We start from the raw sequence: 23,097 nt of genomic DNA on the forward strand, positions 1-23,097 counted from the left end.
ATTCCATGGTCACTGCAACCAAGACTTCCCTTGAGCTTCACATTCCCCACGAGCCCCTCCTTATTGGTGAGAACATAGCACCTCTATCACTTGTAGAAGGAAGTTATCACCAACACATTCCAAGAACTTCCTAAGTTCCTAATATTGCCTAAGCCCTGCTGTTGGGTTGGTTGAAGTTCCCATGAGGACCAGGATTTGAGAACGTGAGCTGCCCCGTCTGTCTATGAGGGCCTCGTTCATGCAGTCTTCCTGGTCAGCTGGCCTGTAGCAGAGCCCCACTATAGTGTCCCCTTTATCCCTTTAATCTTGACCCAGTCAGCTCCTCAGCCATACCCTGGCAGAGCTCCATACACTCCAGCTGGTCACTGATATAGAGGAGACACCCCCTCCACATCTCCCCTGCCTGCTCTTCCTAAAGAGCCTGTATCCTTCCATTCCAACATTCTGGTCACAGGAGCCATCCCACTATATCTCCATGATGCCAGTGCAGGTGTGTGCACATCTGTAGTTCATCTTGTTTATTCCCCATGTTTATTCCCTCTATGTGTGTTTGCATAGAGGCATTTAAGCTGGGCCCTGGATAAAGCTGCCTGACTGACTGGAGCGGGGGAAATTCTTTTGGTCTGCTCTTCAAGGGCTCTCCTGCTGACCTTTGATTCCTCTCCAGACTCTGGTTTTCTCTTATTGGCCCTGACATAAAACTGGTACAAGTGCTATGGACTGAGGTTCCTCTCCTCCTGCAAGTGTAATTTAAAGCCCTCTTCCTCAACTTGGCAAGCCTGTGAATGAAGATGCTCCTCCCCTTCCCTGACAGACTTCCCCCAGTAGATTGGATTTCTTAAAGCAAGTCCCACGTCCTAAGTAGCCAAACCCCCAGTTGTGGCACCAGTCCTGTGACCGTTTGTTCATTCACCAGATTTGACTGGCCCTTTCAAACCCCTTCCCTTTGATCAGGAAGACTGATGAAAAAGATTCTTGTGCTCCAGAGTCCCTTAAGTCCCTCATCACCTCTCCCAGGGCTCTGTAATCCTTCCTAATACTCCTCAGGCTGCTCTTGGCTGTATCACCAGTGCCTAGGAATTCACCTACCAAATGCCAGAAAACCCAGCACATAGTCAATATATCAATGTTCGTCCTTACTGATCTTAATTTTCATCTTATTGTCTACAAGTTTGGGTTACCAGAATCCCAGGCACTAACTCAACAAGCTTTGGCCAGGCACCACCCACTGGCACAGTGCACAATCTTGCTGGCAGTGGCAGTGGTAGTGGCAGCAGCTCCTGGCTCTGGTCAACAGCAGATGTATGTGAAAGAGAAGACAAAGCCTCAAATGACCACTTCCCAGTGGCTGGGGTGCCAACAGTGGCAGAGGAGCTCCCAGGGAGGCCATCTGGGCAGGGAAGCCTGCATGACTTCCATGTTTATAAAACATGCCTGGTCCCTGTTAGGGCCATTACTGGTTGAGGTCCTGTGGCTTGTCTTGTGGAGAAGATCAGATAAAACAGCCATAGCCTGCAGGCTGGGAAAACTATTAAAGGGCAGGCTATTTCTTGTCTCACAATTTTGAGAACTTTTACACTGATTCTGTACGTCTGGGAGAAAGGTCAAAACTAGAAAGCTCTGTGTATTATTCCATTTGATTGTTTCAAGAAAACACAGGTTTAAACTCTCCCTTCCCTACAAAGACTGGTTTGGGAGTTTTATTTTTTCTACCCTTCCTAGACACCACAGAGTTTGGTACATCTTGTAGCTAAAAGCATTAAATATGTCATTACCATAAATACTAAAATCACTTAGCTGGAACTTAATTGTATTTATCAGACCTCACTTTCACACTTGAATGAAAGTGAGACAAATTAGTGATTGTGACTGTGATAGTAAGCCAGACTTTCAGATGATAATACCACAGAGTAAGTACAGCAACAACAAAAATTGTTATATTGACTATGTGCTCTTTTTTGGCATTTAAAATAGTTTTTTTTCTATTTTATCTCTTCTATGATTACTCTGAATGAAAGTTCTGAATATATAAGTTTAATTCACTGAAAAGTAAGTTCAAAATCTGTCACACGTGAAACCCATTGCTAGTAAGTGTATATATTAGTTGCAATGATTTGCTGACTAATGTGTTGCTTTGGCCAGCTTGTTAAACAAAATGCCTGAATGACATGTTCTGCTGATTCATCTCTCTCCCCCCTTCCAGATGCTATTCTCAACTGAATATGCAAATTATACTTTCTTCTGCAATTCCTGGTACACTTTATTGAAGATCTTTTAATTCCAAACCTGACATATTTTCCATTTGCTTGCAATGTGCATCCTGAGTGTCTACAAATGGTGCAAAATTTAAGGATCAAGAAATTTTCAAGAAATAAAAATGAAATTACATAGAAGGTTTGCATGGAATAATCTGTATTTGTCAATAATATATTATACATCTCATACTGAAGGTTAAAAAAATCACAGTGAGGAGCAATTGTCATGTGGAAAATGTTAATTTCTGAAAAAAAAATATACAAAGGCATAATGAACTGTCACTCCAGAATATAGGTTGGCCAGATTTTTCAACTAAGAGTCAGTGAATGTGTTTTGTTTTTGTTATGATCAGACTTGCCCTAACACCGTGCTGGGACATACCACCTATATTTTCAATCCGGTAGGACTGGAGGGGTGTTAAATGCCAATAGCAGAGTTGTGCTGCAGGAGACTGGTCAGGTTTGGACATAAAGGTGTCAGGCAGCTGCTGTCCCTCCTGCCCTGCACAGTAGACAGCAAGTGGAGGGCAGAGAGTGGCACAGAGGGGACACTGATCCCTTTCACAAGGGTTTGCATGGGGGCAGCACAATATTTCTTTCTAGCATGTGTGGCGAGAAGAAATCTAAATGCCATGAGGTGGATGTTGACCAGATTCAAATTCCCTGGGGGAAGACAGCTGGGAGAAGATGAACGTCCCATCTCATTGCCTGTAGTGGCACAGGCATGTGCCAATACAAGAAGAAAGAGCACACAAGTGGATGGACAGATAGTGTCCCTCAGAGTCTGCATCTGCCTAGAAAGGTGGGATGTTGGCACCTCAAGGCAGATGTGGGTAATTTTGGCTCTTATAGTATGACAGCAAGCTTCATCAGCCTAGCATTTCCATACCTTTTAAATTTTATTCTGTGAGTGGCAGGTTCAGCTGGACAGACAGAAATTCAGGGACTGGCACATCTCTTATGAAAAGTTGAATCCTGGAGAGATTGAAGTATTTTTAAATGCCAATAGCAGAGTTGCACTGTAGGAGACAGAGGTCACCTTGAACCCAAGAAACTGGTCAGGAGATCAAAGCAGAGAACTGAGAGGCCAAATTAGAATGTAACTTTTCCTAGCTACCCCGAGAAAAAATTGTTCATTAAACACTTCCAAAATCTGTTGGTCTATTTATTTTCACTGCTGTATGTTCCTGAGGAGGTGGTCCATTAGCCAGAATGCTCACAGGTAAGACTTTGAGAAAAATTGCTCTCAACTACAGGGAAACCTGTCGAGTCAGATTCTGGGCAAGAGGCTGAAATAACAATAAGGGGGGGAGCGAGAGGAGCATCGCCACAACTGTCTTTACAAATTACTTCAAACCATGAACAACAGCAGCTCATCTCTTGCTGTGATCAGACATAAGAGCAAACTGGTTACGTGCAGCCAGCCAGCAAGAGGAGGTGCCGTGCCTGAAGATGGACCAGACAGCACCCAGTATGGCAAAATTACTTGCTCCAGCACTGCACAAACATGGTGACAAGTGCAGTCCTGCTCCCACAAGGATGCACCAGCTGAGAAGTCTCTGAGCACTACACATGCCTCAGGAGTACACCCTTCTCTATAGTGAGGTTTGGAGGTGGGGAACCCTAGCACAGCAGCCTGGTGAACCAGGGAAATAACGCATGCAACAAGGCTGGTCCTCACTAAGATGCCTCTGTTGAAGACTGATTTCTCAGTCTAAGGAAACTAAAAACCATTTTCTTAGTGACAGAGAAGAAATATGTGAATTCAGGAGAAAGTTGATCAGGAGAGACATGCTTATGAACAAGGGCTCAGTGGTGTGAGAAAAAATACAGTAGCAATTAAGAGAAATGGATTTCAAAGAACTTTGGAGACAGAACAACACATCTAGTGGTAGGAAGAATGCTGACAAGAAGCTTGCTTATTTTAAAGACAGGGCTGATAAAAGGCCCATTTAATTTTGGTTTGCTTTGGATCTTGAGCAATCATAGACATACACTGAGTAATGAATGATGGCTTGAAGTCAAAATCTGATTAGGCTGAGATCTGTGAGGTCCTCATCACTGGCCTTTCTGAGGCTGCACTAGATCTCTCATAAGAGATGATTAACAAAACTGAAAAGTGTGCCAACAGATTGAGAATGATAAAGGAAGTCTTTTGGGTTTCTATTGCACATCAGTAACCTATTTAAGCCACTCCTGCAAAACACACTCAGGAGCAAGGACTTTACAGGTAGGGAGTATCCATAGCCCAAGCTTGTGCTTTACACTGCAAGTCAGTGTCTGTACTCAGAATCAGTGGGAGTTTGTGTGGAAAAACTATCCCAGCTGTTGAGTGGAAAAACTTTCCCAGTAGCCAGGATATTTTGCAGTCATTCCTGTTGAAATATGCAGCACTTTCCACTGCAGCAGACAGTACTGGCAGTTGTTTGGGGTAAAGTCATAGGGATGTTGTATAGCAGTGGACATAGCAGCACATAAAAATGTCTATCTTCTCATGAAAACCATATTTTACCCAAATAACTGGTTTCAGTCACAAATCATGGAAGGACAGAGAAGACACCACCAGTTTTGAAGGAAAGAGACCCTGTGAGATTAGTTAGCCCTCCTCCTGCCCAGGGAAAAGCAGCTGTATCCACGCATGACAGATGTTTTCCAAACCCTTTCTGAAAAATCACCAGCAAGATTCAGAGGTCTCACAGAAAATTGTCACAGTCTTTCCTTATCCTCACATAATATAGCATGTTCACAAAAAAATTAAATACTTCCTCCAGCTATTTCCATGCATTGCTACAACACAAAGCATAGTCAATGAGAATTAAATTGGTAACTTAATCTTTTGAGATAAGAGCAACAAAGTCTAGGTAAAGTTTTTAAGGAAATTACTTAACATCAGGACTTCTGAGCTTCTCTTCTGATTTATTGAGGCTCTGTTCCTTACAGACTCTCTGACATACAGAATTTCAGGAAGAATTATGTCACCAGGAGGAAGAAAAGGTGAGGTGATTTTTTGATAGGAAGCTAATATCAGGAATAAATATAGGGCAGCTTGCACTGCTTCTTAACATAAACTTTCCTGAGAGGCTCAACAGACTTTGCATTTCCTTAATGGAGACACATTTTTCAATTTAAAATCCTATGCAAGTGAAATACTGCTTTCATTGATGATTGCAGCAGGAAATCAATTCAGCATTACACAGGCTGAAATAGATCCCAGAAATTGCCTTAGTTCCTTGATTGCAATGCAAGTCTGACAATCTACAGAGCTGAGGCTCTGTCTCTCTATTTAGATAGCAGATGGTATTCTGACTGCCACCTTATAAATAGAGCAGGTCAGTTGGCAGTAAAGATAGAACTGTGAGAGGTCTGCTGACATCAAATTAATATAGACATTTCTTTCTTAATAGTATTTGATTTTCAAAGGCTCTTGAGAATTTAGTGTTCAAATCTCTGAGATTCATGATGTACTGTACTATACAAGGTCATTGATGTCACCGACAACTTTATGGGCAATAGCTCTTGCCATCAGATAGCATTCAATATGTGCAAACATAGGCTGAAAACTGCATTCATTTGGACTGTAACATTGAAGGTCCAGTCTCATGAACTGCTGAGAGCTCAATTTATCTTACTTGTGCTGAATTAATCATAAGGAAGTACAGGAAATGTTCGACCTTTGTCTCAGAGAAACCGTCATGGTAACATTAAGGGATGAGCATCAAACCAGAGAGACTGCTGCTGCTGGAGCAGGGACAGGAGCTCAAAGGCTCAAAGATTGGAAGTCAATCTTGTATTCAGGGTCCAGCAGGTCAGTGCCCCCTGACTTAAGATTGTATGGGCGGTGAAACTTAGTCCCAGCATGCCTAACTCATAATGAAACCTCTACATCTCACAGCCTGAAAACTTGTCAGCAGCGTCTTGGACCTGTGAAGTTGAGCAAAGTGGAGAAAGACCCTTCTTTTAACTCAGCTTCCCATTTTACTACAACTAATGAAACATCATTGCCTGTGTCATGGCGGAAGTTTACCAAAACCTAGCTCTGAAAAAACATTTCTCCCCTCAGAACAACCTCCACAGGAAAAATAAACAAACCTTTACAGAGTAATACCGGCACTGCATCAGTCACTAGATCACACATTTCTCAGCTCAAAGAGGTTCATGTTTTCAGCTCTGCTATGTCCAAACTACTAACCCTGATGTTATTTATTTAAATTAATACCACAATGGACAAAGTTACAACACTCTAAAAATCCTTTCTCCCAGAAAAGTAATGAAAGCCTCTAGAACAGGGGGTGAGGGAGCTGACAAGCCTGCAAACCTGTCCTGGTGAGGAAAATGCAACAAAGAGAATATTTGGGTGATGCCATCTTTAGTGGCCCTGCTTCACTCCTGCTCTACAGTCCAAGGATTTATCTTGAGGAATGTCAGAGCATGCAAAGCCCAAAAATGCAACACTTCTTCCTTTGCTTTTCTTTAAACCTTGCAAATGACAGACATTGAAATCTCACCTACTATGCCTATGAAAACATTTACTGTTCTGTCCTGGAATTAAGCTAAGAAAAATTGTTCATGAAATGAACACAGCCAGATCTGAGGTGATAGGAGCTTTGGAGGGATTTTTTTTCAGAAGAGATGAAGGGTGTTTTGTTTTAAGACTTTTCACACATTTTTGTGGCTTTACTCCAAACCTGTGCTCTTGCTTTGGTAACATCACTTGCACTTCCATGGATAAGATGTGTTAGTGCTGGGGTCAGCTGGGCTCAGGGATGTACAGTGTCTGGACAGCCAGAGCCTGCTGGTAGTTGCTAGGACTCCACTAGACTATAGGAAAGAGATGAAAGGATGTGAAGTCAAATCTGACAAAAGATGTGCAATATGTTACATACAGCTGAAGTTCAGCACTGAAAGCTTTCATTCTCACAGCGGTGGAAGAATAACAGCCATTACCTTGATTTTGACATTGAGATTGGATAGACAAGGGAAAGAAGCTGCACAGATACTACACAAATAAATATAGCTCTAAATGCAGAGAAAATTCAGGAGGGGGGGGGAAGGAGGGGAAGAGGGGGCAGGGCAAGGTAGTAGGTGAAGGTGTGCATGTGCATCTACAAAGATGTCAAACACATGTCAAGAGCTGTTCATGTTTTACAACTCTCAGGCTGATGTAAGTGGATGTGGCAACAGACCATGAGGGAACTGTATCCACGATATCATTCACTGTCTGTGAAAAGGTGTTTTCAATTTGCACTTTCACGTAGCAGCTCATGTTTGGTATCCGCAGTAGACAGTACATGATGCCTTTGATTTTTTTCCTTCGTTATAATAATTTTATAGTAAACAACCATTTGTTCCTCTTTCTTTTCCAGTATAAAGACAGTCACAGACTTATCGATAAAGGAGAAAGTTCTCAAGCGGCTCAGGCAGGTGCAGTTTGTGGACTGTATATAGGCACGACCGACCTAGATGCTTTCTGATACACAACCGGCACAGCTGGGCAAGACTGGCGGGACCTGGGAGGAAAAGAAAAGAATAAGCACCCCCAACTCCATCAACAGTATAAGCCAAAGCAACAAACACCAGCAAGATTTGCAAATCAGATCAAACACTACACAGTGACTTGCTGAAGTCAGGGATGGCTAAATAGATTATTGTTCATATTTAATTTATGTCGTCAAAGTTGGTTCAGCAACTTGAAAACTGTGAGCATAAAAATCCTTCTTCTGTATGCACTGCTAGGCTTTTCTGCATCTTTTCTTGAGCAAACACTTAAAATACCATAAAGTTGTCTGCATTGGAGAGAGAGAGCTCTGGGATACATAGCCCTTGATCGGGACATAAGACAACTCCCAGCAATTTTGCAAGGATAAAGATACAGGATAAATACAGTTAGTTGTTCACATATATAGAATGTGCTTCTTCCAACTGCTGCACAAATAGTAATTGCAACTTAGCCTTTTTATATGACTACACTGTCTCTGAACATGTATGTCAGTCAGTCTATCAGTGCTCCTCAAAATATTTTCTTACTATGTAATGCAATTTTTACTAAGTCTGACTGAAGGAAAAACATATCAAAGATAAAAAGTTTCAAAAGTTTTGTGCAAAAAGACATCGAGAGGAAAAAAAAAACCCACATCCAAAAAACTACCAAGATGAGAGGCCTTTCTGTCCTTCCCTAGGCCCCGGGGTAAAGGTTGCTTTATGTGAAAAGCTCTTGTTAAACATCAGAGGGTCAACTGGTAGGAAAACTGCCAGATAACTCATCCAGACAATGGTGAGGTCAGCTTGGGCACAGCACTGCCCACAGCAGTGCTGCCCCCGTGGCTTCCCCGCAGGGGGACCAGGAGCTGCCCCAGCCGCACCCACCATGGGTCAGGTGAGGGGCATGCCAGGCACAAACCCACCAGATGTGAGGCTCCACTGCTTCTGCAACTACATGTTTGCACATGCAAATGCAAGTTGCTAATGGATGTGTCCCTGCTCCTCCTTTGCTTTCCTCTTGCTGGAGCTGTTCCAAGTGAAACCTTTACACCTGCCCAGAGGTGCTCAGTTTTTGAACCTTGTCTTAGCCCTGCCACTCCAGTTTCTGCCCAAACAGTAGCAATCACAGCAGGGTTTTACATGTAATGGGTAGAGATGTGTGCTTAAAGGCCCATCCTTATATCTTACAGATAAGCTTCATAATCTGTCCTTTTACTGCAGGAAAGTAGCCTAAACCAGCTGATAATGTCCCCTCTGAGAAGTAATTAATAGAAAAATATGAGATACGTAGAAAAGAGCACTTGTTCTACTGATTGGAAGTGAAGAAAGAAGCTATCATCTCCCAGAGGAGTTAGGAAAATAGACATGGTTTATATTTCACATCACTTAATAGTTAGTAAGGGGAGCAATTAAATGGAGTCATCTAAGTAACCACAGTGGAGAAGTTGGAGATAGGAAAACTCTTCAACTGGGATGCTTATTTCAAACAGAAGGACCTCAGAAAACATAGAAGTAGGGGTAAAGGCAAGTTGCATGTTAGACATAGCAAAGTATGTGAAAGTGACCCTCTAGTCCCTCTGACTGTAAGGGAGGAGAGGGTGACAAGCTGAGAGCTAAAATCAAAAGAAAAGTTCAGGAAGAGAAAATTATTAATATTGGGCTATTTCTTTATCTCCACAGTCTCTGGTTCACACAGGGAGCTGGAGCAGGACAACTGCCAGCACTGCTTTTGCTCACACGTCTGAGCATCTCAGATACAGGGACAGCAGTCCCAAGAGGTAAGAAACATTCAAGCAAAAGTCCTCCCAGAAGGTTTTCGACATGGCAAATTAAAGCTCTGCATGAAAAGTCATCGAGAAAGGGATTAGGACAGAAGAATATTAAGCCAATATTGCATTTTCTCCATAAAGCCAACCGGTGTTCAAGGGCTGGAGTAAAACCTGTGTGCAACACCGACAATTATTAATTTACCATCCAAGAGCTGTTTGGAAGTGGGCCCTCTGTGCACATCATGCTTTGGTCCTTGGTGGGTTGGGAAGATTTAGGCTGACTGCATGGGGGAGCACCATTCATCTTCTGCATGAGCAAAGCCTCGGGGCGGGCACAGACTGACTAACAGGGTACCAGTGAGCTGGGAAACATGGAGGTTAGAGGAAGGGGGGGAAATTAGTTCAGCAAGTCCATATCACAGGGCTATTGTTATTGGATGCATCAAGTTCTGGCCAAATGTGGTGCAGGTGAAAAAGGCACAGGAGGATCTGCATTCATTTCTACTCAGAAGTTTTTTGAGTAGACTGGAAAGATAATTAATTGCAAGAAGGCTGAAGGTAAGCTGCAAAAGGCAGTGTTTTTCTGCGCTGGGATTGCAGCCCCATGAACCACATGGAATTGCTGCGTGCTGCGAAGCTGAATAGCCACCTGGCAAATAGCTCTGCTTTTTCCTGGCAACCAAGGACACACACACTCACATCACTTTTTCTGCAGGAAGTGGGACATTGACCCACAGTACTGGGCTGAATACTAGATGGTGGAACTAAAATATTATCTTTGAATAAACTTTTACAGTAGGTTTTAACCCTTAGAGTCCTGATAGGTAAATACGTATGATTTTCCTTCAGTAGACAGGAAATGAAAACACAGAAAAACTGAACAATTTATCCACTAAAACCTTAGCACTATATGGCAGATCTAGCAACAAAACAGAGTTCTCTTAGTCATTTCTGTCATGGGCTGCAAGCTTGAAAGCAGCAGAGCAGGTAAGGCAGAAGAAAACTTTTATAGAGCATTACTTATAAAAGCTGTCAAGAAAATCTACTTAGGTAAAGAAAATAAATACTGCTTTACTAAAAAAAAAAATAAAGTAAAAGAAGAAAGGAAATCATCACCTTCCCTAAGCAGAAGTGCCTGCTCCACTTTGCTGTTGGGTGCGGCAAGGTCCAGGGCACATTTGAGTTCAGCATTTCTGCACTTTGGGTTAGCGCCATAGTCTGTCAGCAAGACAACTATCTCCACACTGGATTTCCTTGCTGCTGCGTGGAGGGGGGTGTCTAATCGCTTCCCCATGTTAACGTTGGCTCCTTGAGTGAACAAGAGTTCATGGTTAGATCTGGGAGGCAGCAGGAACTGTCAGAACCCACATAACACAGGCTGGTTTCCACCAGTAGCCTCAATAAATGAAGGAGACAGACAGCACACAGGACTCACTCCTTTCTCTCAATAGCAGCTGTGCAAAACTCATCAGGTCAAATACCTGCACTGTCAGAGTCCTCTAGGCCACCAAACCCTGTCTGCGACAGTCAGAACTGAGCAGCTTGACCTTCAACCCAACAGATGTTCAAAGTCTACCATGCGCTCTTTAAATTTGTTAATAGCATAAAATCTAACATGGATTATGTAAATTTAATTGCCAGCGGGAAAACAAAACAAAACAAAACAAAACAAAACCAAAACAAACAATACAAAACCAAAACCTTTAGGTATCTCATTGTAATAACTCTGGGAGCACAGCAAGCAAAATGCTCGCCCTAGGCTGGCCGGGCACAGCGGGGCCACACTTCAAGCAGGTGTAAGTCAGGTAATGTACACTGATAAAAAAATTTATGCTAGCTCAGAGGCTGTTCCTGGACCTGCAGTGATTATTCTTCCAAGCAGCTTTACTGCTGCCTTCATCATCCCCTGAGAAATAGGTGAATTTAATGTTTAACATGGCAGTTTATCATAATCAAGAGTTGATTTTGGTCAGTAATATTAGCCAGCATTTTCTGTGCTTCCTGTTATCATTCTAGAAAAGTAAAAGAATTTTATTTTCACATTCAGACAGCTCCAGAGAGGTGTATGTAATTACAGCCTTTTTTTTTAACTGATGAAATCATCATTTCTTCATCAATGCAGGTGAAATTTTTAATATCCTCAAAAGAGTCTCACAGACTTAGGTTGCCCAAACACCACTTATGGAAATAACCCATGATGTTTGCAGTGGAGATGCAGCTCAGAGAGACCAGAAGCACTGGCTCACACCACCATAGCTCTCCCCTGGCCCCCTTTTCAGGTGTACCTAGCTGCAAAAGCTTCTTGACACAGTCTGTCCTCTGGTATGTGCAAGCCACGTAGAGAGGGGTCCCATGCTGCAAGTCTTCTTGGTCAATGTCAACCTCATGAGCCAGAAGGATCTCCATGCACTCCCTGTGACCTGCGGAGATAAGAGTTGTTGAATTGCTGCAGAGCAGAACACACCCAGGTACAACCTATGAGGAACAAGAGCTGCGAAAAAGCTAAGCCTATTTATCTGTACTGGAATGGAAGTTATTTATTTAAAATATTTTGTCATCAGTGAAAGATGCATTCCTCATTTAGGTATTGTTAGCTGCATTCACACCCTGAACATTACCTCTCTTGACTGCTTCATGAATGGGCGAAGCAAGGTGGTTTCCCAGCTGTGGCTTGGCTCCAAATTCAAGCAGCATGTTGACACACGCTGCACTGCCACTGCAGCAGGCATTGAACAGTGGGGTGATCCCATCAATAGTGACTGCATTGACCTGGAATGGTAAGATACACTCAGTATAATCCAATTTAAAAGGAACGCACTTGGACCGTGTCTCATGTACACACCAGAAATGCACCAGAATGAGACTCTTGTCATGTGTAATTTCAGAAATTATCTTATTTACAACTTTCTGAGTTATATGTTGTGACATATATATAACATTCTCCTTTGATGTTTGCACTCTTTCCCAGATAACTAGTGCCAGAAGGCAGTGACATTGCCTGCTATTAATGCTCCTCCCGGAGCTGCTAAAAATGCAATTTTTTTCATTATTTTTTTTTATATGGAGAAGTTGAATATCTTCATAACCGTATGCACCCATAATGGTTGCAGTATAGTTTGATCTGGCCTCAAGGTAGAACAGCGTCAGATGAAAATGGCTTTGCTTTTTAAATGAAAACATTTACTTTACATTTAATACTTTCACCTAAAAACATGTTTCCGGCAAAAGAAATTTTCACAGAAACATAGTCTTAATCCCAAACAGAAGAAGAGCTTGAAAGAGTCCATATGCACATGTCTATGCAAGAGAGAAACGATTTCCTTCCCCCACCTCTAATGTAATGACCTGGCAAAAACCATTGTCACTGTTCTCTGCTGGGACAGCAGCATCCCTGGCTTATGCTGTGCTCCGTGCTGTAGATCACAGAATTGTAGAATCAGAGAATATGTAGATTTGGAAGGGACCAACTCCTGGCCCTATGCTGGACACCCCAAGAATCCCACCACGTGGCTGTTCATGCTGTGTTTAACAGCCCTCAGCTTGTGTTTAGCAAGCCCTCAAGAGTAATTCATGCAGCAAATCTGCATGTCTCTAACTCTGTGGCACACCAGAGAAGAGCAATGGATTATGCAAGCATGTGCCAATTTGTATGGATCTCCACTGCCCCCCACCTCCCCCCAGTCTCATCAGGCAGATGTGGCTGGAGCTGCTGGAGGCACTGGAGGTCTATCAGCATCACTTCTCAACAGGGACAGCAGTGCAGGCAAGCTGGTAACCAAGGGTAAGCAAGGAGATAAGTGAAGAAGAAAAATTACTTCCTTGGTTTCCCTCTTCACTGGGCATTGGTTTAACTGGTAAAAGAGGAGAGAATGGTAAGAGCCATTGTGGAGTGAATGGTTTGGTACCATAGGGAAATAAAGGAAAGCACAGCAAAAAAAAAGGAGAGCAGCATATTGGCATATGTTCTTTCAGAAGTTACAAAACAGCCTGTTGACTTTATTTATGAACAGAGAGTGGGGGGGAAAGCTAAAACCAAAAAACACTGGAGATACGTATTACACCAGGAATACGCTGATTTCTTAGGAAAGCAACAGAGAGTTCAGAAATGATTCTCTGAGTTATAAAAAAGCAATGCCATTAATATACCAAAATCAAGTAAAACTGATTAGAAAGAGGTTTTCCTTTTATCCCCCCAAGGGATTAAAATTTGGCATAGAGTTTAGAAAGTTAACAAATTTGTTTTCTTCTGCAGAGGATAGCTTGATTACCTGTTTTGGTGTTGCTCAGTTTCTTGCCATATAAATTGTACTTGAAATGCAGCTAAAATAAAAATATTCTTACATATTTCATCCATTCCTTTATCTCCATTGTTAACATGTATTCTACCTCGGGTCCAACTGTGGGAATTATTATTTTATTAGCAGATAAAATGTTTCATTGCTTCAAGAACATCTATTTTTAATTACATGAGACTTCCAAACCATCCCACAGAAAACCAGAGGTAATCCCGGAGATCATTACGGCGGGGGGGAGGAGGGAAGGGATAAGTTACTTTTTCAAGGTTATTTTCACCTAGCATCTTTCATTCCTTTTCCATCAATCACAACTGTGTTTCACACACAGAAGGAAAACAAAAGAGAATATAATGATGTGACACAAGGGGAAGGCAAATCTATCGCCCATGGAAACAAAGCACTGTTTTATTTTTCCACGTTTCTATCTGGGATGCTCCTGTACATCTGCATCTTGGCCCTGCCACACAGACAGCCTGTCCAACATCCCCACTGATGCAGGGAGCACCTGAGTTCCAGGTGCCCTTGTCCCAGCTGGCTTCCCCGGGACTCACCTGGGCCCCGTTCTCCAGCAGCACCTTTGCGCAGGCGATGTGGCCGCCCAGGCAAGCCTCGTGCAGAGCTGACACACGGTCCGTCGTCACCAGGTTCACGTTGAAACCCTGCAACACAGGGTCAGGGTGTGAGGGGAAAACACAAACCACACAGCTCCCCCAGAGCTCGCATGGGTGCAGTCAGACCATGGCTGGAGAGCATCATGTCACTGGGTGCGTGTCCAGGGAAGGTGCTTGGCTTGGATTAGTGCTGTTCAGTGCTTCAGTTCTTGTCCCCACATACCACAGCTGGTGATGGGGTGAAAAAAGAAGCAAGGACAAGCTATGCCTTCTGTTTCTAGTGTGTTTATGATGTGCGGTCAATCATAGGAAAGACATCATGTTTCTTAAACTTCTAAGGGTGCCATTACCCCCCCTATTAAGTCCACCACCAGGAGCTACAGCTGGTAGGATTCACCTCCCTGAATGAGGATGCCTCTGGCACAAGTATCAACAGCTCAGCTGGAGCTGGCAGCTCCTTCAGTAGGGACATATCCCTAAGATATGATTCATCCCGTGCTAAGGCAGCTGTTTCTAGTAGGTCAGATGAATTATGTCCTAAAAGTTTTTTCATTGATTATAAGGAGTACCTAGTTTGTTTCCCTCAGATTTGGTAAGTACTTGGTAAACCTATAACATAGATGAGACAAATCTCACCCACAGATCAGTTCCTCTTATTAGACCACTCAGGAAATGTTTTACACTGGAAGAAAGAACAGTGTGATTTACAAACACATTAGTACAAGTATTTACCTAAATGACAGTTGCCACACCTATTCCTGCACAAAGACAAACCAGACATATTCACAAAGGACAAAATGACAGTCATGTGTGTTTTCCCCAGAATGCAACTAAATCTCCTGATAATTAAGATTTTACAACCAGGCCTGGAAGCAGCTCTGTTTTCCGCTTGATGGCATGTTTTGAAACGCAGTTTGTCTCCACCTGATGTGCTATAGACAGGACAGCTCACAAGATGGCAGCAATGCACTTTTTGATATGCAGTACTCATTGGGATGGGCAGAAATGAATACCTGGGAGCAGCATAACACTGTAAAAAAGTCATCAGTCCTGACGTCATGAGTATTAAAAGCAACCGTTGTATCACTTTAGGCTAGGCATTCTATGATAGAAAAACAATCGGGTTTAGGTCATGTGAAAATATTAGTAATGTAAAAGTTGTCATTAAAATTTTCCATGCATTACAATAGTACCAGGAGAATAGATAAAGCCTTGAAAAAATATTGAGATGATTCCATTTTCTAATTGTATAATTGTTTCATACTTAATGATCAACATATTCCTTCAAGATCAATGTCTTCTAGAGATTTCTAAGGAGACCTATTCTCAATCATTATTCACATATATATACGTATATATTTAACAAATAAAACTCAGTCATTGCAAGTGAAAGAATAAGTACTGATATCTTGGGCAAAACAGCAATCTCTTCCATTAGGAAATGGAGAATGAGTTATAGATCTTACTATGGCTGTTTGCCAAACATTGCTCATGTTAAACCTTGTTTTCAATGTACATGAAAAATCAAACTCTTGTTTGGGTGCTGAAACAGGCATCGGTGAGTTCTTGAGCTCTTTTCAATCTCCAGCACTACATAATCTCCTTATGTCCAGGCATTCCCTATGGAGCCAACACCTCACTGCTTTCTTGAAAGCTATGGTCTTTCTGTAGAGACTTCTGAGTGTCCCACATATACTCAAGTATAGTCCAACATTTAATTTTAGGCTAGTAGTGTAACTATATTAGAAGCAATGAGCAATGATTGTGCTGATCCATGAACAGATTTGTCCTTACATTTATCAAGGTGTGGTGAATCAGCTCCAATTCAGGCTCTACGGATGTTGCTGCCCTGATCTCTTTTTATCCGCAAGGACCCTCATCCTTAACTCCAAAAATTAAATGTCTTCAAGAGAAGGAGAAAGGGTGGATTAACTAAATGATGTATAACCATAACACTGCGTGCTTCTCCAGTGTATAACCGTGACCAGTACATAACCAGGGCATCTAGTGAATAACCACAACTCCGGGTGCTCCACTAATCAGATGGTGTAAGGTCAGCATAAGTGGAGATAAAGAGGGTCAGAAAAACCATCAAATCCCTCAGTGAATAAACCCTCTTTTTTTTTATCCCTAACCTCCACCACTTCCTTTTCCATAAAAATATACTGTCCTTAAACAGCAACATCTTTTAGCTGCAGTTCAATATAAGTCTGGAGTGGAGGTTTTTACTCTGGCAGCTCCACTCCTTGAGGATGTTCTCCATTCGAGCTGTGGCCACATTGGTAAAAATTATTTACCTTGACTATAAAAGGTCTGATGGCCAAGTCATAGAGCTTTACACTCAGGGAATTAATTTCTCTGCAGTTGCCTTGTGGGGGAAGGGGTAAGAGGGATGACAGTTGACCATTCATGCCAGATGAGGACATTGAGTTTAATCAAAGTGGTAAGGAAGACATTTGGCAAAGCATGAAGAACCATAACCTATCCCTTTTCATATCCAGTTTCTTGTCCTTTCTAGTGTATTCTTTCCTCCTCTCTTTCTTCTGGTTCCATTTGGAGCAGAAGGTTTCAGGCTGACAGCTCTCCCTTTATATAAAGCAATATGCACTTTTATAGCTTTCTACTGTTGTTTTTTTTTTATAGTTTATATATATTTATTGTCCCTATTCTCGAGCCCAGTTTGATGGTGTATCATTGAGAAAGAGCACAAGGATCATTGTTTATCATATAGCAAGCTACAAGCTGTAATAGTCTTTGTCCTGGGCTTGTCCCCAGCATCTTAACTAAGCAAACTAATACATGCCCAAAAGCATTTGTGCTGATATATTATTCATACAGCCATATTTCTTATGCCCTGATACAGTCTATTACCAGTTCATGGATGCAAATCATGCGAAACCACCCTGCTTCCCAATCTTTTCTTTACCTGTGGGCTTTTACCTGTGCAATCAAGGTTTTCAAAGAGAGGAGGCGTCCCTGGAAGGCAGCGTCATGAAGAGGGGATCGGTCTGCCCAGCTGCCTGAAACAGCAAATGCATGGAAGCTAATTCATGTGAGCAGCAGAGGCAGATCCCAGGAGGACAGGGGAAACACAGCCTCGTGTAAATGCAGATCAGGACTAAAATCAATGTGGGGTCAGTGGTGAAACTGTTTGATAAATTGATTTCAGTAGAGCAGCTGAGGGCTCAGCAATCCTGGGAAAGCTGGCTGCTCACTAAGGGACCTAAACAAAAGCTTCTTGGCAGAACTTTTAATAGAACAGCTAAAAACATGCTTCAGCAAAAATCACAAGTATAGTGCTGCTGGGTCTAATAGGGAGACTTTTGAACCCTGCAATTCTCCTATTCAAAACCATATCAGCCTCCTCCTTTCCCAGGGAGCTTTTGACACAAATTGCATCTCAGCTTCCCTGGCACTTAGTTAAGAGATGCATAGCAGAGAGACATGGGGATGACTTGTCCATCAAATGAATTCTGACATGTCCCTGTGAGTTTTTTTTCATGAACTGACAATTTCATAAATAACATCCTCCATCTCAGGCTACTAGGTAATATATTTCATCATCCTCTTCACTGAAAGATTTTAGAAAATGCATGGAAAAACAAATTCTGCCTGAGGTTTTACTTTTCTTCTTTAATAATGTTGAGATGTTGAACTGTTTGGACTCCTTCATGTAGTCTTGCCCTTTTTCTTATCTTAATCTATTTATGTGCTAAGAAAAAAAATTCTTTATCATAGCTACTACTTACAGGCATATACAGCCACGCAAGGTTAAATCCCTGCCACTCAAGTAGAGAGAAAAATTTCTTGTTACATATTAAAATTTATAACCATGCCACAACAGTGGGTAGTAAGTACTTCTCCAAAGGCCAGCTGCATTTGCAGTGCCACAGGACAGAAGCAACACCAATGTTTGCATTCATCCTCTGTTGTACAGCAGGAAGCTGGAATGGAAAGACCAGCTGGCATAATATACGACAAGGCTCTGAATCACCAGGTAGAACTCAGCAGTCAAAATGATGGAAACAAGAACCAAGCAGGTTGAGAGAGAAACATCTTCCTGAAAATATCCAAAATACCCCATACTCCTCATCATGCTGGTGACTGAAATAGGCAAGCTCAATTCAGAAAATCAAGACACTGTAAGTGACAAAGCCCAGAGCCCTTATACAGCAGGAAGATTCAGAAGTAACTCAGACAACAGAGCTACAGTGCCTTATTTAACCTTTTAAGCCTGAAGTGTAACACATGCAAGTGCATTTCCAACACACGTGTATGCACACACATCCCTCGCCATGACAACACACCATGACAACTGCTGCACAGTTCCATGCCAGCCACCACAACCTACCTCCCTGAAACGTGTGGCAGATATAGTTCCCATATGGGGCACATCTTCCCTTCACAGCTGTGAGCGACATGACTGAAAGCACTCTCCTTTTAAATGTCTATGGATAAGTCAAGCAGTCCTGCTGCTGCTGTGCTACTTCACTGCAAGGAGAAATGCTGCAAAGCTCTGACTGTAATACAATACAGAGCCCCAGCAACAGTATCACATGATCTTGCATTTTGTAAGATTATCCTTGGTGGATTTTTGCAAATGGTAACTTGCAATAAAAATATGTTATGGCCTGCTGAATTTGAAGGCACCTCAATAAGAACCTGCATGAAGGAAAAACTGCTGTTTGCCAAGTCTGACTATGATTGCATAAAGGTGGTTGATAAAAAATGACAGTAATAAATAATAGGAATTATATTCTGGAGAGTAAAAAATAAATTAACAGCCAAGACATGCCTGTATATATACAGGCTTCATAAAGGCTTTGTAAAAAATGCTTGGCTGCAGTATTTCTCTTGGCCAGATCTTAATCTCTCTGTTTTGGGTGGCCACCTCGCACCACTCATGTTCTGCTCCTCTTCATGTGCCTGTTCATGATGGCACAATCCACCATGAAGCAAGTGCCAAACAAATGAGTCACATAAAAATGTGTGATGTCACAAGGCTGATAAGAATCTTCAACTAGAAAAATAAGTCCTCATTAGCAGTAAATTTAAAATACTGTGTCATTTTAATTAGTGGAATTAACAGGCATGCAAACACACGTCTGCTCATTATTATGGCAGTGATGTGAAGGAGTAAAATAACTTGGAAAAAAACAAAACCATGACCTGCTAAATAACCTACAAAATACAATATATTCATGTGCCATATATTTTTCAGAACAATTTTAGCTGCATTCATTTTTATCATCTGATTTACAAAAAAACAAGGATTCTTGGCTTGGATTCATGAAGTCATTAGTTATATCCTCCTAGCATCTCCTTTCAAAAAATCAGTGTGCTAAAACTTTTCCCTAAATATTCTCTGCAGTAAAGCTGGATATTTAGTAAAACCATCTGTAACCACTGCTAAAGAATGCCTTGCTTCCAAGAACAATCTTTTTATTTACCGTAGTGCCTTGAGCAAATGTTGTTCTCATTCTAGCTGGAGTCTCATATTTTGCACACCTAAATCATGCCAACACATACTGACACTCCAAAGACCCCAGAAATGGAAGGCACTTCAGGTTAAAACAGTCATGCATGCATTTAGCAACAAATTCCTCATTTCATGGCAACTCACTGATTTAAATCCTCAAGTTACAAAAATGTAGCAAATATACATTTAAATGTTAGAGAGTCCATATTTTTACTTTACCTGGGACTATTCCATAGATCTCTTCTGCTATCCTGGCAGCCTCTTTTCTGTTGCCTTTAACAATATAGAAATGGGTCAGCAAAGCCAAGGAAATCTTAATTAAAAGCTTGAAGCAAAACAAAGCAAAAATGGCAAAATAAATGTTGGTGAAAGCATGGAGTATAGAACTGCCCTCCATTTTGGTTTGCTCTTTGAATAGTTTCTCAGGTTGGCTAAGTGGCACCGGGCTATTCTTGGTATCATGTGTCATCTATTTTAAACCCTTCAGGACCTGCTGTTCCTCACTTACCAAAAATACATTCTGGTTTTATTTGGTAGAGGCTATTTGATACTAAATAACCAAGGATAAGATACTGTGAACATCTCTGCATACAAGAAAAAACCAGAAACACTTTTCCAAACCCACATAAATTAGCATAAATTTTCAGATGCTCTCCATGCCACCTGAAAGCCTGAACATCCACATTAGATTAATTCTTTGATGTAGCAATTCCATTTACAAGACTGCACAGGTAAAGATGCAGAAATTATTCAGAGATTCAGCAAAAAGAATGCTTTTCTGTGTTTCCCATCTTGATAACAGGCTTTGCTGGTATTCAGATACAGAACAAAGAAAACATGTCAAAGAAAAGCATTATCATGAAATAATTCGAAATAAACCCACATATTTCCAAAGCCAGGGCTAAGAAGTCAAAGTTATTCTTGGAGGAGAAAAATACATTGAAATTGTGTGATAAGAAACACATAACACACTGGTATTTTCCATCACTCAGGGATAAAGAATGCTGTCCACTGGTATCTCTTGCAAACAGAATCTTACTGTTTTGAAAAAATAGAAATATTTTACTTCATCCATCATTGATTCAAAGGTATAATATTTGAAACCGAAGAAGATGTACCCTTTCTTTAACTGCCCTTTTTACTTTCTGAAGGCACACGGCTTCCACAGAGAACAAAGTATTTTTTCTGCGTGTAATTAATTCAATCTATGTAGAATATCCACCTCTTTTTCTTTTAAACTTTGATTGATTCCTACTTTCCTACATGCACCACAGGAGATTTCTTTCTTTCGATGAATCTCCTCCTCGCCCAGGTACTCTTACTCTTCAATTTATACACCTGTCAAAGAAAAGAGCAGGATGACTCTCCTCTCTTAGGGATCCCAAAGAGATAGTGGATATGCAGAAGGAAACTTTACAGTAAATTATTTCCCTGGACACTTTAGAGGTAACTTCTTTTGGTTTGTAGCAATATAGCTGGCTTAGCGCCTTAGTGAAATTCCAGTAATACCAAATTCCAGTAATACCAGGTGCTCTAAAACACCATGAGGAAGTTTGACCACTTGGAAGCAGTCACAGGAACATGACTCTTCCAGAAGGACAAACTCTATTTGTGTAGCAGCAAAATTATCCTCCTGGCTTCAGAACAAGACAACTAAAAATTTTTAGTTAAATTACGGAATGAGTCATTTGAGAAAAGCTTGTGTAATCTCTTAATCTGTTCTTAGTGTACAAGAGCACTAGGAAAATTACTGTGGTGGATTAAAAAGAAAATCATCAGTGGGAAGATGGCTGAACAGAACACGGAAACAATATTGGTGAAGGTGGTAGTCAGGTAACCATTGCAAGATCAGGAGTGATCACTGGGAAATGGCAGGTATTTTTTAAACTGAAGAGAGGTGAGCAATATAATGTAGGCATGAGAACAGGTAGAACACAAGAGACCAGAAATGACAGTGCAGAAACAGGATTCTCATGGTTCCTCCCTCACTCTTTGCAGAATCATCTTTGTGAGCTGAATGACGTGGATTATACAACTCCATTGAGACTTGAGTGAACAAGTCAGCCCTCCATAGATAAAACACACCTCACTGAGAACTTCTGCAAGATGCCCAAACTACTCCATGAACCACTCTTGGTTACAACTAGGATTAATAAATTGTTAAATCAAAATATCCAGGAAATGTCATGAGAAAGTGAATGAATAGAAGTAGTTTAGCTAGATCCTTTAAAGAACTGGAAAGACAAAGTTTATATATCCTTAGTTTACAAACGTGCAAGGAATAAGAACAAAAGATAAGGCAATCCATCTTAGAAGACAACTGATTTTCATTTTGGTTGACCATAACTTTATCCAACAGGGAGAAATGTCAGATGTGACCTGAAGAATTTGGCAAGGAAATAAAAATTGGAGGGATCCTCATCTCAAAGAAATTAAAAAAGGTATTGGTCTATTCTTATGCTAGACAATCTTTGAATTACAGCATTGTATTTCTAACTTATATCATCAAGAGTCTGAACATTAAATATATTCAAAGTAAGACAAGTGGGGAAAAAGAGGAGACAGAAACACCCTGTTTTGAACAGAAGAGATCAGAACAAAAACATCTGTACAGAGAGCTGAGATATTTATTTTCTATCAGTTTGGTCTAATAAATGGCACTACTTCCCATATAAGCCTTGCCTCATTTGCATCCCTAAGTCAGCACACTTACAACACTCCTGCTTTTGAAAAGGGATGTATACAGTGATTCACTGGTTGCTCTCAAGGCAATGTGGGGTTCATCTCACCTATCTGCCGCCCACCACAGCACGTAAGGTCTGGTTATCGAAAATCCTGCTGCTGCTTGGGCAGCAAGACAGCAAATTCCAGCAGGCAATTAATTTCCCCCATCTGCCTCCAACACCTGTGCTGGCCAGTAATGCATCAATCTGTCCTGCTTAAACAATGAGCTCAAAGAACTAGCATTTTCTAGACAACCATTTATTCACAGTTAAAGTTCGATGAATCCCTCACAAATATCATCTCCAGAATTACGACAGTGTTGCAGCAATTCAGAACCTAAAAATAACCCAATCTACCTGCTGGGTTTACAAGAAAAATGCATCATTTCAGTAAAATGGTAAATTCAGATGCATAACCATATCCTCCGTTTAGTTTTGTTCCCTTAAAAAATATCCACCTTTTATCTATGTCAGTGCTCAAGTAATT

At 41.4% G+C, this 23,097-nt stretch overlaps 1 protein-coding gene across 2 annotated transcripts; it reads right to left on the bottom strand.

The window, feature by feature from the left end:
• Positions 1-2,395: 2,395 nt before the first annotated feature.
• ASB11 (ankyrin repeat and SOCS box containing 11) lies at positions 2,396-20,460 on the bottom strand. 2 transcript variants are annotated; one of them, XM_064646669.1, is made up of 7 exons: positions 20,107-20,460; positions 17,349-17,428; positions 14,349-14,456; positions 12,121-12,271; positions 11,788-11,922; positions 10,619-10,810; positions 2,396-7,762 (listed from the first exon to the last, which is right to left on the bottom strand). In XM_064646669.1, exons 1-7 carry the CDS (start codon positions 20,354-20,356, stop codon positions 7,638-7,640), a joined length of 1,041 nt encoding a protein of 346 aa, XP_064502739.1. In that variant the 5' UTR covers positions 20,357-20,460; the 3' UTR covers positions 2,396-7,637. The 2 variants fall into 2 exon arrangements, with proteins under 2 accessions (XP_064502739.1, XP_064502741.1); XM_064646671.1 differs by lacking the exon at positions 20,107-20,460 and adding an exon at positions 18,760-19,156.
• Between the last annotated feature and the right edge of the window lie 2,637 nt (positions 20,461-23,097).

Source organism: Pseudopipra pipra, chromosome 2 (genome assembly GCF_036250125.1).
Source record: "Pseudopipra pipra isolate bDixPip1 chromosome 2, bDixPip1.hap1, whole genome shotgun sequence".
NCBI lineage: Eukaryota > Metazoa > Chordata > Aves > Passeriformes > Pipridae > Pseudopipra > Pseudopipra pipra.

Coding starts and splice junctions, on each gene's coding strand:
- ASB11 (XM_064646669.1), bottom strand. CDS start 20,356: ATGACACATGATACCAAGAATAGCCCGGTGCCACTTAGCCAACCTGAG. Junction 14,457..17,348: donor TGAAAACCTTGATTGCACAG/GTAAAAGCCCAC, acceptor CCTGTGTTGCAG/GGTTTCAACGTGAACCTGGT. Junction 7,763..10,618: donor GGCACTTCTGCTTAGGGAAG/GTGATGATTTCC, acceptor TTTTCCTCCCAG/GTCCCGCCAGTCTTGCCCAG.